Below are 15,998 nucleotides of genomic sequence, written 5' to 3'. Positions count from 1 at the left end.
CATTTCAGGGATGAAGTGTGGAGGCAAGATTGTTACTTTTCCCAGAAGGTGTTCCATTCCCCCGACCGACATTTTTCTCATTTTCTTTTCAACACCTGCCCCTGCATCCAAGTAGCCCTCCTGCCCTCTTCATGGCTATCCTTTTATACAGTACGTAAACTGATGCTGTGCAATAATTCATTTAAACCTGAAAACTGCTACTTTTCCAATCTTCCAAGGAATGATTAGTAAATGCTCAAGACAGGGCTGAGAAGTACACCACCCTACCGGACACTATGAAACCTATATACGAGTTACCTGTCTATGTAACTATCAATCACACACACACACACACACACACACACAATTATAGATGTTCCCACAAACAGGAAACATCTTAGCTCAGCCAGCTAAGCTCTCTTAATACCAGAAAGATGCCCTCAGATACCACAAAGGAATAAAATAAAACGTAAGCACTTCTGAGCTAGTCTATGCCCAACACTGTTTCTCATATTCCTTTAGATGAAAAAATTCCTTTCTTATGCTATCTGATTATAAAGCAATGTAAAAATGAATGTGTAAATAGAATCATAAACATGTCTACACAGTTTTGTATGTTTTCAAATGCTCCAGAAAAGTTGTAAAACCGTACTACCCATTTTATTTTTAATTTGTGATATTTGGAGATCTTCCTCAATTTCCCCTCTTTAGTTGGCATGCTGTGAGTAAAATGTGTTCCTCTTTTCTGGTCCGAAGCAAAACCTCTAAGTATATCTTCAGTAACTTAAATTTCCATCTTGGTTCACACACCATATTGGTTTATTATGTAACTTAAAAAATTTTTTTTTCTTTGAACTTAAGCAGAGCCAAGCTTATGTAAGCTACAGTAGTGTGAACCACTACTGGTAATTGATATCTGCAGGAGGTTATTTCAGATTGATCAATGAAGGTTGCACGACTAGCTTGAGTCCATTTATTTCCTCTGAATAGTTTTCATTTGATGATATGAATTGGTCATTGATATGAGGCATTCACTTTTATCTTAAGTCACATACATATTTGAGGCAGGGAATATTTTAGCATAATGTCAGTTTTCTTGGCACTGAATTTTTGTTTGCTGGTAAAAAGAATTAGGCTTCTTCAAGAATTGACAGTCCATTTCTTAACACTTTGTAAAATGTTCTGGTTTCATTTAATACGTTTCTTTGTCAGGCCTTACTTGTCCATCCTTTGAAACTGGTGAGGTAAATGCATAATTATTGGGAATAGGATTGATTGATAAAAACTAGAAAAATTACTACAGCTCATTTTTAATCTGCTGTGTAAAAAAAAAAAAAGGAACATATTCAATTTGGGTTTAATAATGTCCAAAGCAGCCAACTGTAATACTGAACCATTTGTTAAAACTATGATCTTGTTTTTTCCAAAGTGGAACATTTAATAGTCATTGTAGAATTTTTTTTTAATATGCATTTATATGACTGTTACAAAATGCAGCTCTGAAATTTAGAAGTCCAACTAGTAAATTATCCTCTTTTGGCTTTCTTATTACATCCACTATAACAAGATTAAAAACATATGAATTATACTGCATTTTCTTGACTCGGTGATTTTTTTTCTTAAACTAAGTCAACCCACTAAAATATCCTTTGATGCTCGTTCAGCTAAAACTTTATATTTTTGCAAAGACACATTATGTGATTTGAAAATATCTTTAAGTGCCTGGAATATCTGAATTGGAAATGTGCCATCTTTTACATCTTCACTAATAGAATTTTTAATTAGCTGTTGATACTGTCAATAATAGAGTTCACTATTATTTTTTAAAAATGATTTGTCTAAGCAACTCCTTTTCCACTCATTTGTTTTTTTTATTTTTTAAAACTGGTGCTTACTATTATAATCAGAATAATTTTTAAACAGGGGACTGTTGTTTCAAAAATAGGCAAGAACTTTAGGCAAAATATTTTAATACACGTTATTGTTTTCCCCATGCATTACTAGAAGTTTATCCACTTTTAAAATTACATAAATAACTTATTTTAAATCTGATATTATTTTATACTTTTAAGTTAACCAGGACTTTACTAAATATCTTCTCTTTACTGAGGTGTAAGGAAATGAAACAAGCAGAAGTTATAATCTATGCCTCAAGAGAATTAGGATCTAGGCAAGAAGGAAAGACATGAAATTGCAGGAGAGTGTATAATAAGGAATTATCTTATAAGACAAAGACTCTAATTTAATGGTAATGTGGACTCCTAATTGCAGACTAGGATTTTAGTAATATTGCCTCCCTGAGAGAGTAGCTATATGGCATCTGGTATATTACAAATGGCTGTCGCTATTTTTCCTGATTCTCCATTTCCATTACAGTTTTTATGCTTGCCCCCTGAAATATAATCTGCACTGTGAATTCTGATTGAATCGTCTCAACATGCAGCACAAAAAAAAAGATCCTCCTTTGATGGAGAATAAGCCAAGGACAGTGTGTCTCATCTATACAATCAAATTCAGTTTTCCCTGTAAAGGCAAATTTTTCCTTTTAAAAGGTTGAAATGAATGGTACTTAAAAATTTCAACTGGTTAAATTTAAGCCAATGGAAGAGAATGGGGGCAAAAGCCCACTTTAAAAAAAACAAAACAAAACAAAAAAAACCCTCTCTAGGCCCATAACATTTCCATTTGTTTGTGAAATGGATGAATTTCATTCTCTTTAAGGTCTTGTCTCTCAGGATCTGGTTTGGTGACAGGGAAACAGGTGTCGATAGTCCTGATGGGCTGGTCACTATGTGTCAATGACCATCTTCACTGTTCTACTACCACTTACAAATGATCTCATGCTTCTGGATACCATTTCATAGCCCAGGGGAAAGACTTATTTTTCTAAACTCTATACCTTTGTCCACCATTGATATAGCCTATTCTGCCTCTTGATTCCATTCTAGCAATTATTCACTGGAAAAATAAAATTAGAATCAGTGCAGCTTTACATTTGTTCCTTCATTCATTCATCCATTATTCAACAACTGTGTACTAAGTACCTACTCTGTGAAATGTAATGTGTTAGATGCTGAGAGAAACAGAAATATAATTATGATGTGGTCCTCGCCTTAAGGAAATTACAAGCTAGTTATGGAGAGAAGGCATGTTTGTAATCACAGACATCTACAATTCAATGCAGCAAAATAACAACAGTAATAACAATGTATATCTATCCTGTGCCAAGCACTGCTCTAGATGCTTTAAGCATTTCATCTTATGTAAATTTCACAGGGACTCTGAAGCCTAGGTATTATTTCTCCTTTCAAAAAAATTTTCCAAATGAGCGAGCTGAGGCTCAGAAGGTTTCAGCAAAGTGTGCACAATCGCACAGCTGGTGCACAGAAGAGTCAGGCTTCAAATCCAACACTATTAGATATTAATGCTCATTCTCTTTCAAATAAACACAGTCTCTAAGAAAAAAAGGTAAGTTCGCCATTTATTGAACATCTCTATGCCTGGCACTATTCTGAATGTTTCACTTCAGTGTCTCAATTAGTCCCCACAACAATATTATGATGTTACGATGGTTATCTACCCCTTTTGTAGTTAAAGAAAATGAAGCTTAGCAAAATTAAGTAACTTGACCCAAGTTACTTAGTGGAAGAACTTTCTTCCAACTGAGGTGGTTTGGGAAGGTATAATGGAAGAAGTGGGGTTTCAATGAATTTTCATTGATTCGGACCAACTGAGGCAGGAGGACGGTGTTCCAGGCAAAGCAAATGGTATTAGGAATGGCACAGAGACTGGAAAGTGCTATAGTAGTTTCAAAAAGAGTGACCATTCCAGGTTGGCTAAGTACACGGGTCACATTGGGCAGAAGTGGAAATTATGATAAGAAAGCCAGGCTATAGTCAGGTACATTAGGCCAAGGAGTTTGGACTGTACACAGTAGACGAGAGAGCCATTGAAAGTTCGGAGAGAGGAATGACTGATCAAAGCTATTATTACTGATCCATTCTTCTCCAGCCTGCTATATTTAGCAATCTCTGCTTCAAGAAATCATGATTTCACAAATTATTATTTATTTGTTAAGTTCATCCTAGAACATGAATACTTACAGCTTCCATCTAAACAGCCAATTGTTACTATTGTTAAAAAAAAAAAAAAAAAGCCCTTTTAAGTGACCTCTAGAAAAGCAGACTTTTGTGCCACAGCCCAAACCACTTCAACCTTCTTAACTTTCAATACCAAAACCAAACAAAGGGCACAGAGCAGAAGGTGGCTGGAGTTTGGGCCTGGGAAAGGGGTCAGGTTCCTTTGGCCATCAATCTGAAGTCAATTCAGAGGCACTGCAAAGTCATGAAGTAATTAAACTACAGAGCAAGGACAGGTGGGTGGGAGACAGCAAACAAGGAAGAAAAGGACACTTGCATTCCATTTCCACCAAAGACTGAATTTGAAATATTAGCAGACCAGAGTTATCCTCATTTAATGTAATACGTTTAACAGAAATGCAAATGTGAGATGTCGTGAATTTAATGACTGTGGTTACAAGTGTTTTCTGCAATCACATACCCCATGAACTTGAGAGGCTGGCAGTCACCCATGCTATTTGTACCCCTCCTCCCTGAATTTGCTTCCATGGTTGTCAAGCACTGGTTCCAGCCAGCACTCCAAACGCCCCTCCCCTGCTACCGTGCTGCCATCTTGTGCCTAGCTCACTGTGCTTGAGGAGCAACTTCCAACTGGTGACCAATAAGAAATGAGAAGAAGCTTCTTGAATGGGAATATCTGGCATGACTCCCGGCTGGGCAAAGTCTGTGTTCAAGTTGGCCTTCTTCATCATGATAGTATCCAACTCAGCAACTTTCACAGATGGTGTGTCTCCGAGCATTCTGGGCTCCCAAATGATACTAAACGGATTACCTGGGGTCTTTAATCCCCAGAGCTGGCCAGAAAATAACACTGAGCGTCTAGAGTGAACCAGGTGCTTGTTTCATAAATAAAACTTTTCACAAAAGTCTGAAAGCCAGACTTCTCATTTAACAGATGAGAACACAGAGGTCTGAGGCAGTTTAGTAGCTTGACGGCGTGCTCATGCAGAGTCAAGTCTTTAATACGGGTCTGACCTACTCCTGGGTTTTGCAGTCTTTCTGCTTGGCCACACGCCTCCCCCTGGGCCACCACCCAGGCCAGTTGGCCCTAAACATAGCTATAAGCAACACCTGGGAAACAGTTTTAAAATACGTATCCTCGGGCCCAATTGCAGATGTACTGAATATCCATAGCATATTTCTATCTATATCTATACCTATATCTATTTAATCTAATTATCTATTTATCCAAAACAGGGTTTGTCAACCTTGGCATTTGTCAACTGACATTTTGGGCTGGGTAATTCTTTCTTGTAGGGGGTTGTCCTCTGCATTGTAGGATGGTGAGAAACATCCTTGCTCTCTACCTACTAGGTTCCAGGAGCACCTCCCACCTCGTGTGACAACTAAAAATGTCTTTAGACATTGTCAAATGTCCTTTGGGGGGAAAACCACTCCCAGTTGAAAACCACTAATATAAAAAACTGCCAAGGCAATTTGGAAAAAGCATATTCAAAGTTTGGTGTTTATAAATCACATGTCTAGGTTAGAATTTCTATATAAAGAATATGAGGGGAAAACAAAGCAGACCTGGAAGACAACAGGTTGAGTATGCTTTCAACTTGCAGATTTTGCCAACCTCTAGGAACAGTAACTAACCTTGGCCTCCTGAGTGGGTGTAGAGTCATGGAAGTTTCCTAAAGCAGGATACAACAGAGCATATGTCCAAATAAGAAATGAAGATGAGATACTTTAGAAATTCTAGAAAATATTATTTGATTTACAGAAGTTCGATTTGTCCACATTTTTAGAGCACATTTAGCAAATTAAGTTTATTTGTACACTGCCCAGCTCCAAACTAGTCCACAGTAAATATTCTGGATTCTCTTAACTTTTATTTACTGAAATTTTCGTCTTTGAAGGAACTTAGTTAAAAAGCATTTTATCCAAACAAAATGTTAGGCCTTAAAGAATTATTATTGCCATTTCATTTCATGGTAATAAAAAGAGGGATATATCCTCAAAAGTTGTTTATCCAAAGGTATGAAAACAATTGATAAAATGGGTATTGGACCCTCATTTCTAAGTTCTAGTCACCAAAGTCCTTCTACCTAGTTACAGCCACCCAAAGCTTTCACAGAAAATGTTCTCAAATTCTGCCTCTGCCATCCGTAACCTCCATTGAACCAAATATATCTGTTATATGACTGGCAAAAAATCCAGTGAATTACCAAAGTTTGGTGATTATATTGAATATATTTTTTGTCTGTATATTAAAACCAAATATCCAGATCAACAGAATTTAGAACTTCTTTCTAAGTTTTTCTCAGATTAGATATTCTGAACATTTCTGTGGGATCACTGTAGGTAGTTTAGTAAATTCCTTTTCAGAATGTATTTCAGAATGTAATTGTAGCACTACAATTGAGTACAATAATATAATATGTCACTCTAGGGTATTTGAATATAAGAGTATCCTTTTACAACACTTTTTTAAAGAGCTGGTGTACTTTGATCTTAGAAGTTTGTCTAAACGACTGCTGGAAAGCATGCCAGTCAAGTGATTCATTTTATGTATTAATCCAGCTCGGCTGACAAGTAGTTGCTAATACAGCACTTCTAACATTGACTCAAGTTGCATAAAAGGATTTTGGCTCATAAAAAATGCTGGCATGGCATGAGGATGTAGGTGTTCCCATCTCTTGTCTCTAGGAATATAGGCATGCCAAATTTTGCTGGTGACCACAAGCATTTCTGGGAAGATAGCTGTTATGAAGATCAAAAAAAATGTACAGCTATTAAAACTACCTGCATCCCCCTGTGTCTCACGCCCTCATTTCTCTAAATAAGAGATACACCTTGGAAGAGGGGTGGTGGGTGTGTGGCCACTATGCCCTGTGTTTGTGTTAGCTCGTGCTGACCCTTTCTCTCTCTCTCTCTCTCTCTGTTTTTAATTCTTATTCTAGGGAAAAAGACTACCCTTACCCTAATACAAGCATCAATAGTAATTACTAGGATACGGCAAATCTCTTTTCATTTACTGAGATGGTTAGTACTATCAAAGACAGAAATCTGATAGCTTCTTTCTGTAAGCATAAAATGAGAACATGACCTTGTCCTGAGAAACGCCATCTAGTAATATTTTTCATAACTTCCATGCAGTGATGATCTAATAAGAATCTAAAAGTAATTAACTGGATCTCTTTTAGCCAACCAAAGCCTTATTCATTTTTATCAGGATTCTAAGGGAGCCATAAATTGGGGCATTTTGAAAAACTGGGATCTAATCCAGCCCATGATCTGATCAGGGTTCAGTGGTAATAATAAATTGGGACTATTAAAGCTGGGAATCATTCCAACATTTTATTTTGCCCATACCACAGGACCTAGCAAATTCTACTGCAAAAGACAGGGATATTGAGAGAGGAGTAAAACCATGCTGAATTAATCACTTGTATGTAATCATGCCAAAACATGGGTGTTTTCAACAGTTTAAATAGTGCCAAAGTTTAAGTTCAATAAATAATTAATTATAGAGAGTCTCTTGGCAAATTAAAGAAGTCAACCTTCTGGTTCCTTTAATAAAATATGCACTCTTTTTAGGATACAATAATGACAAAATCCTATCAATTCATTTGTTGCTCTATGTATTTAGGGGTGTAATACTTATGTAGGTTACAACATAAAATACTAATTCAGAATATACTTTCCTTTTCTTTCTTAGAATACAATAAGCATCTTCATTTTTCAGTGTGCACAAATGCTGGATCAACTCTAGCCTTATTCTGGTTCTCATTTCAATTTCCAGTAACATAAAAATCTCCCATAATTAAATAAAATGCTGAGAGGTTGGGAATAGATTTTCACCCACTTGTATTCTCAAACTCTAAATGGTTTCTGAATGTTTTTATATCTCTGAGATGCATTTCGTTTATGTGGGGAACTTGCAGCTGCATAATTAAATCTTGGTTTGCCAAATATCAAAAACACATTTATTGATTTAAACTAAAGGAACAGGCCACAAGCAGCTCAGCTGATAAGGCAAGGGAGAAGCCTCTGCAGTTCTTGGAAGGCTTCCTAAAGGAAAGAAAAGTAAGAACCTTGACTGCAGACACTGAAACCGATTAACTTGCCTAAATCTTAGCTTCACTCTCACTTAGGCATTCCGTTCAGGCCAGTCGTTGAAAACAAGAGCCATATGTTTTCATACTTCTCAATGCTGAAGCTAGAGAGGTTACCACTTTTCCCCCTCAACTCCTCATTGATCCTAAGATTCTAAGAAGATCTACAAAAACAATGTTTCATTAACACGGTAAATGAGCTCCCTTGCAAAATAAACTCTGATATGGTATAAGAGTAATAGAAGATCTTAGAGTGCAAACTCATATGTTATTAAACTCCCCCCCTGCCCCCAATTTTAGTAAGAAGTTTCATTTTGTAAAATTTAATTTAGAATCAGTAATATGGGACTTTAATGGAAGACAGGCTTTGGTCAATGGAGATTTTCTCCTTCAGTGCAATAATCTTAAATAAACGAGGGGAACATATTTGTCTTTAACCAATCTCCACCTGATTTTTGAGAAGGTATTAACAATACAAGTACAACATGCATATCGTTAGGTACTTTATAGGTCCTAGAATCTGGTTTATTTCACACTTTGCAGAAGGTTACAATTTTAAAGTCTTAATATTAAACAACAGCAATAAAAGTACATGGTTTACTGACTTGTTAAGACCATATCTTGCTTTTAGCTCACCATACTAATTTACATAATCTGAATATCTGGAAAATGCTAATTTAATTTAGCTTGATAAAGAATTCTAGGAGAAATAATCTTTGAACATAATATTGGATTCATCCTTCTAGCAATAGATATAAACATTTGGAACTAATGTTTTATTATGGCCAGTTTCACTGGAGCGTGAACAAAACGATGAGTTTATTTAAAACAGAGCTTCACTGCCATGGACTGTTGACTTGTTTCAGGAGGGGACACATGATCAGCTCAGGAAATCAAATACGAGACTAAGAAAATCCTAACACGCAATTATGAGCAAGAAACTTGGGCTTATACATTCAAATAAGAATAGTGCATATGCTACCATGAATCAATGCCATAGCCAGTTCAAGAAAGGCCACTCTAAGGAGTTTAAAGTAAATGCTTCTACACTCAGATATTTATATATTTCTCAGACCCTAAGATCTGGGAGAGACCACAGCGATCATCTAAGGACACATGCAGCATTAATGGCACACAAGATGATTTCTGACGGTATGTGGCTTGATGAATTTAATTATATTAATTTACATGGTTTTGCATTTATATAACTTTTTATTTGATTGAAGATATATAGATATAAATAAACCAATGAAGATAATATATCAGTGACTGAAGTTTATGAAACTGATGCTAGTCCAATCCTTTCCTGATGCACTCATCCTTTCTCAGTGTAATCATCAGCTTCTTATTAGACATTTCCAGTGTCAATACACTCACCACTGCGTGAGACACTCTAATTTGTCAGGATGTTTTCCCCTCTATCAAGCTGAAGGCTACCTCTCTTAAAATAATTCTTTTTTAGAATCTTCAAGAAAATAAATGAATGGATGAATAAGTAGAGAGAGAATAGAAAGCGAATAGATGCTATAAAATACATCTAATTCCTCTTCTACGTAATGTTCTTTAATCATGTGACATCAACTAAGTCTTAACTCTGTAGGCTATGCATTCCCAGGTCCTTCCATATTTTTCAGGAGACATGGATTTAGTGCTGCTATTTTCTGTGTGTGAGACAGGCTTAGGGTATTCCAGGTGTGATCTGAGCAGTATAAAATAGAAATTATTGTTTCTTCCTTCACTTTTGTACATGAACTTCTGTAGCCTAGGACTGGATTAAGTTTCTGGCAGGCACATCCCCATGTTGACTCATGCTAAGCTTACCCTCAACTAAAACCATCAGGCAAATTTTTCATATATTTGGTATTAAGTTAAGCACATCCTGTGCTTGTACAGTTCATTTTTGGACCTAAAAGCAAGACTTTACATTTATTCCTATTAAGTTCCTTTATGTTTGATTCAGTCCATTGTTCCAGATGATTCTGTCATCAGACACACTGTCAACCCCTGCAGCTTCTTGGAATTCAAAATCTGATCAATGGGCACCATCAGTGATGCCAGTGCTTAGCAGGCCAGCGTTAAAAATAAATTTTTGAGGAAAACTTTTTTCTTGCAAGCCTATATTGATGGAATATTCATTAGCAATCTTTGGGTACAGTTTCTCAAATAGCTAATAATCTTTCTAGGGTTACATGATCTGGTGTATATCTCTCTGCAATAGCCACAGGATATCATAAGAAAATACAATTCTAATGTCCAGGAGAGTACCCCTACTCTTTGTGAAGTCCAGAGATTAGAACAGGGATTTTCAGCCTCCACATCATTGAGAGTTTGAGTTGGATAACTCATTGTTTGAGGACGGGGACTGTCTTACGCATTGTAGGATGTGTAGCCATATCCCTGGCCTCTACCCAGTACACAGTGGTGGCAACTCACTCCCCACACCCCCCCCCAAAGCTTTGACAAACAAAAATGTCTCCAGATATAGCTAAATGTTCCTTGGGAAGCAAATTTCCATCCTCCATGCCTCCCCCCACCCCCCAAAGAACTGAGAATCTCTGTTCTAGACTCCGCATTCCTCCAATCTAATCTAATAACTCAATCCACCAGTTGTGGCTTTTTTGACCTTTCCATAGCTATAGCTATGAATAAAAGATTCATATATATCACCAAAACAATTCCCTATCCGGAGTTAGATACATAGGCAAATTAAAACAAGATATGGAAATCATAAGAAAAATAATGAGAGGAATGATATAACTCTAAAATTTAGAGTTGAGGTTAGATTAACCCTCGAGTAAAACAGTTACAAGGAAACTGAACCTTCAAATTATATGATTTAAAAGGTAATCTATAAGGACTTTTGTATTTGGATGCTCATCAAGGTATTATTTGGAACAGTGAAAAATGGAAATAGACTATACATTTGAAGACAACAGAAGATAAATAAATTATGATATATTGATCTCACAGAATATTAGGCAGTCATCAAAATGACATTTCAAAACATTAATGACATGGGGAAATGCTCACAATATAATGGGAATTCTGTGAAAAAAGTAAGTATATGCAGTACGAATACCAAGTTTTCAAACAAAAAAAATATAGTAAAAATTTCATAAAAATATTAATAGCGGTTACGGAATTATGGTAGAATTATGCATGATGTTAATAATCTTCTTTACACTTTTTATGTTTCCAAAAATTTCTTAATAAACTTATCGTCTTTGTAAGTTTTGTGCACATGAGGGGATGGGGTGGGGAAAGATCCATATTCCCTTAGGTGAGTGAGCATTGGCAAGCGTTCCTCTTTTGTTTGTAAAAAGTGTGCAAGTAAGGTAGGATGCTTCAGAGAGGGCATATAAGAAAGATGGCGATGTTTTTATACTGGGTTATTCAATCCTCCCGGGAAAAAAATCTGTACATCATTTTTCATAGAATGAGAAGAGTTTAATCTAATGTTCCAGCTAAATCCTGTCCCTCAAACTCAGTGATTTCTCAGGCTGCTGAAGAGTCACTTTGGGTGTAACTATTAAGCACAGATTCCTGAACTCTAACTTCCAAGATTCTGATTCTGCAAGTCCGGTGTGGGACTCAGGAATTTTCACTTTTTAACAAGCTCCCCAAGTCATTCATTCTGATGCAGGTGGCCCATGGGCCATATTGAGAAACACAGCTATCTATAAGAAGTCATGTGTTTTGATTTGGATGAGTATTTTTTTTTTTTTGCCTCTATTTTTGATAACTTCTTCCTGGTTATACACTACATAGAATTGGTATGGACCCTCAGCGGTGTGTTAGTGAGCTGGCTCTTTAAAAAAAACAAACCCAATTTACCATCATCTGCCAGTTTCTGTGGTGTAAATACTCCCACCATGACCAATTTCAAGCTACCAACGGTTTAGCAACCAGCTCACAGAATTCTTGAAAGCTTAATAATCATTTTTCATAAATTGGTGCAGGCTGGCTTCAGTGATATACAGTATATATTATATTTAAGTGCTTTAAACTCTTTGAAAAAGGAATATGTTAATGAAAAACTATTATATCTATGACAACTAGGATGAAGCAAGTAAGCAATTGGATGGCTTGAATCATCTTTAGGTAACAAATTCTAAATGTATTAGAACAAAAGACAGCTTTGTGAACTTGTATACACTATTTCCTATTTTATTCTATTTTTTTTTTCCTGTGGCCAGGCCATGAAGAGTGATACATTTGCTGAGTTCTTTAAGAGTTGTGAATTGTTTCCAATGGATGATGGAGAGCCAAGAAATGGGACGACTGCAGGGTTGGGAGCAATGCCAAATGTTCAGCCTTCACTCCACCCTCTATGGTCTTCAGTCCCTGAGCTGTTGAAATACCCTTGGCCATTAATTCTATAGCACCCAACCATAACATCAGCTTCTCCCACTTTTTCCCCCTGTACATGATTGAGACAATGTTGTCTCTAGGAAGCCCATATCAAATGTGTTTTATGTGTTCATGTGCAGGAAGTGGCCTAAGTGGAGGCTAATAGTATAGTTCTTTCAATATTTTGACCAAACATATTTTAAGAAAATTGGACCTGAAGCCCATATAACCAGCTGAGGTGAATTTACAGTCCTGCTTTTAAGAACAAAACTCCTCAGGCACCTGCCTCCTAAAAGCAAAACCAGAAAGGAGATGACCTCTTGCTTAAAGACAACCCACCTTATTTTATGAGTTATCAATTTTCTAGCTGGCACAGAGTTCCCTAGCTACTAGGAGGAAACCCCCCAACCCCAAGCAAGTATTGAGCTGCAAAAATTGTGAAGTCTGCATTCTAGCAAGTAGCTCAGTTTCCTGAAGATGAGGCAAGAACGTGGTACCTCAGAAAGTGAAGTCAGGGGAGCAGTAAAGACCTATGGCATGGTCTCACCGCACAGATGTCTTTGCCAATAGATGCATTAAAATCTTAGCCTGAATCACGTTTTACATTACAGGATTACTGAATCTTGGGCTATGATGGAGAATTCATCTTTCTTCTCTTTGGGGCAACTCTGACAGGTGAATAGTCAACAACAATGGAAAGCACTTGATTTCTTTTTTTCTGCTCCACTGACCCTGGAACTGAGCTTATCAACCTCTCAAAAACAAGAAAGGACTAAACAGGGTTTTCTTCTTGCTATTGATAAAGTCAGCTTTCTCAATGGGAATAGACCACAAGATAAGGGTCAAAGGTTAACAGTTAGATACTCTTAGCCTGCTCTGTGCCAGAAAACACAATGAATAAGAAGTATGATTTTCTTAGTACACATGCTAGAGTATTAAAATAAGTACAAGAACTGACTTTTTACAAACGACAAGAACTATTATTACTAATAAGCAAGGAAAACTTTGCACAAATCTGACTTCAAACATGATCAAGTCAGCATCAAATACTTAAAACTATGTAATAATCTCAGTCTTTCTCCAGGCTTCATTTGGTTGTGAAGGCAAAGAATTTTCAGGAGAAATATGAATATTCACTTACATGTTTCAAAATCAGACATTTATACATCTACTTGGGATAAATGCCAGAGTTAACATCAAAGATATGTGAAGGACCTCTTGTCCTAATGGAACATTAAGTTCCTCAAATAGAAGAATTCAGCCCTTGCAAACTGTCATTATTTCAGTAAATGAAACCGGCCCTTTAACAGATGGGCAACATACTTTGCAACTTGCTGATGGCCTAATAAAAGGCACTGGCTTTTTAAAAATGAAGGGCATGTACTTCTCAAATTACAGTACCCAAATGGGCTTAGCAGAATAAAATTAAGAAGGTATACAACAGCTTGACAAAAATTAGGAACAGACTATGGAAATTTGATAGCTCTAAACATCAATATCCAGATGACCTTTTTATTAAAAAAAAAACAAAAAACAAAAAACTCCTTATTTAAACCATAGGGAACATATGCATTGATATAGTCAAAACTAGGGGTAGCACATCATGGAATTATAAGTACCGATATAATAAAAACATGAAGTTAGTTTCTTCTCAAAATATAATAAAAATTCCCTAAAAAGCAGATTCCATTTATATCAGGTATCTCTCCTTTTGTATCAGTCAACCTTTATGCTTCTTAAAAAAAGATTTCTCCAGTTGACTGATGATATAACCAAGTTAACACAGACCATACATGAAAATAAAATAAAAGGCCCAGCATTTCTACTCACCTCTCACGTTCTTCTTTCATTTTTTCCAGCTCCTCTTCTCTCAGGCCACCATGCTTCAGAGGACCTTTCTGCTCAGCCTTTCCGCCCTTATCATCTTTCTTCTTTCCAAATCTAGTGAAACATGGAGAAGATGATTGTTAATGATAATTATGTTCTTTTCGTGGTTAATTGAAGATATTTATGAGATGAATTCATTAAACTGTAATTCTTTATTCTAAGCAATACAAGATCATTTCACATAAAATGGAATTAAAATAAGATGCTGAGATCAGAAAAATAATACAGTTACTGAAGTCCCCTCCTTTTCCTCTCTTCCTTCTTTCCTTCCTTCTATTGACTGTGCAGTCTACACAAAATCATGTGATTAAAGACTAAAAATTTCAAACCATTAATTCAGTAGAGATTAAAGAACTGAAAGGTTGTTGTTCCCATATAGCTAAACACTGACCGACCTCCTAAATAGGCCTCCAGAGCTCCAGGTGGCATTGACATTGAAGATTAAACTCATGGGATTACATAGTGACAGTGCTGCAAGGGACTTCACCGAACACCTAGTTCAATATTCTCATCTTAAAATGAAGAATCAAAAGCTCTGAGAGCCCCTGGGCCTTGACCAAGACCACCCAACAAGTTCAGGGCAGGACTGGGATTAGAACGTGGGTCACCTCCTACACTGCACATTTTCCTTCAGGCCACATTCACTCTCCCCTGTAGCCGCAGGCTTCCCAAATCAACCCAGGGTCAGTGTGCTAAGAGCCCTCCTCGGAGCTTGGCATAAGTGTAGTTAACTGGGCACAGTGGTGATTTTATTTTTTTCCTCCAGCTTTAATGAGATATAATTGGCACATGAACACTGTGTAAATTTAAGGTGTAGAATGTATTGATTTGATACATTTATAAATTAGAAAAGAATCACCACCATAGTATTAGCTACCACCTCCATCCTGTCATGAAGTTACCATTTCTTTTTTGTGGTGAGAACATTTAAGATCAACTCTAAGCAACATTCAAGTGCATGATACAGTATTATTCGCTATAACCATCATGCTGTACATTAGATTCCCAAACTTATTAATCTTATACCTGGAAGTCTGTACCCTTTGACCAACATTTCCCATTTCCCTACCTCCCAACCCCTGATAACCACCACTTCACTTATTTCTCTGAGTTTGTCTTTTTTAGATTCCACATATAAGTGACATCGTACAGTTATTTGTCTTTCTCTGTCTGACTTATTTCACTTAGCATAATGCCCTCAAGATTCATCCAAGTTGTCACAAATGGCACAATTTCCATCTTTGTCATGGCTGAATAATATTCCATTGTATATATATACCACATCTTCTTTATCCATTCATCTTGATGGACACTTAGATTGTTTCCATATCTTGGCTATCATGAATAATGTTGCAATGAACTCAGAAGTACAGATATCTCTGCGAGATCCTAATTTCAACTCCTTGGGATATACACCATAAAAGTGGGATTGCTGGATTATATGATAGTTCTAGCTTTAATTTTTTGAGGAACCTCCACATTGTTTTCCATAGTGGCTGTACCAATTTGCATTCCAAACAATAGTACACTAGGGTTCCCTGCAATTATGATACTTTAAAAGAACATTGTGTTTCCTTAGCAC

General features: G+C 36.5%; 1 protein-coding gene across 2 annotated transcripts in view; it reads right to left on the bottom strand.

Annotated features, from left to right (window-relative positions):
• PARD3B (par-3 family cell polarity regulator beta) overlaps positions 1-15,998 on the bottom strand; it is a 1,019,383-nt gene that overhangs the window by 212,731 nt on the left and 790,654 nt on the right. For both annotated transcript variants that reach the window (XM_061186691.1, XM_061186699.1), the window contains one exon: positions 14,360-14,470. In XM_061186691.1, the coding sequence (XP_061042674.1) occupies positions 14,360-14,470 (111 nt within the window). The remainder of the gene's footprint in view (positions 1-14,359; positions 14,471-15,998) is intronic.

This window comes from Eubalaena glacialis, chromosome 1, assembly GCF_028564815.1.
Source record: "Eubalaena glacialis isolate mEubGla1 chromosome 1, mEubGla1.1.hap2.+ XY, whole genome shotgun sequence".
In the NCBI taxonomy this organism is placed as follows: domain Eukaryota; kingdom Metazoa; phylum Chordata; class Mammalia; order Artiodactyla; family Balaenidae; genus Eubalaena; species Eubalaena glacialis.
This window is presented reverse-complemented; position numbering and strand designations above follow the sequence as displayed.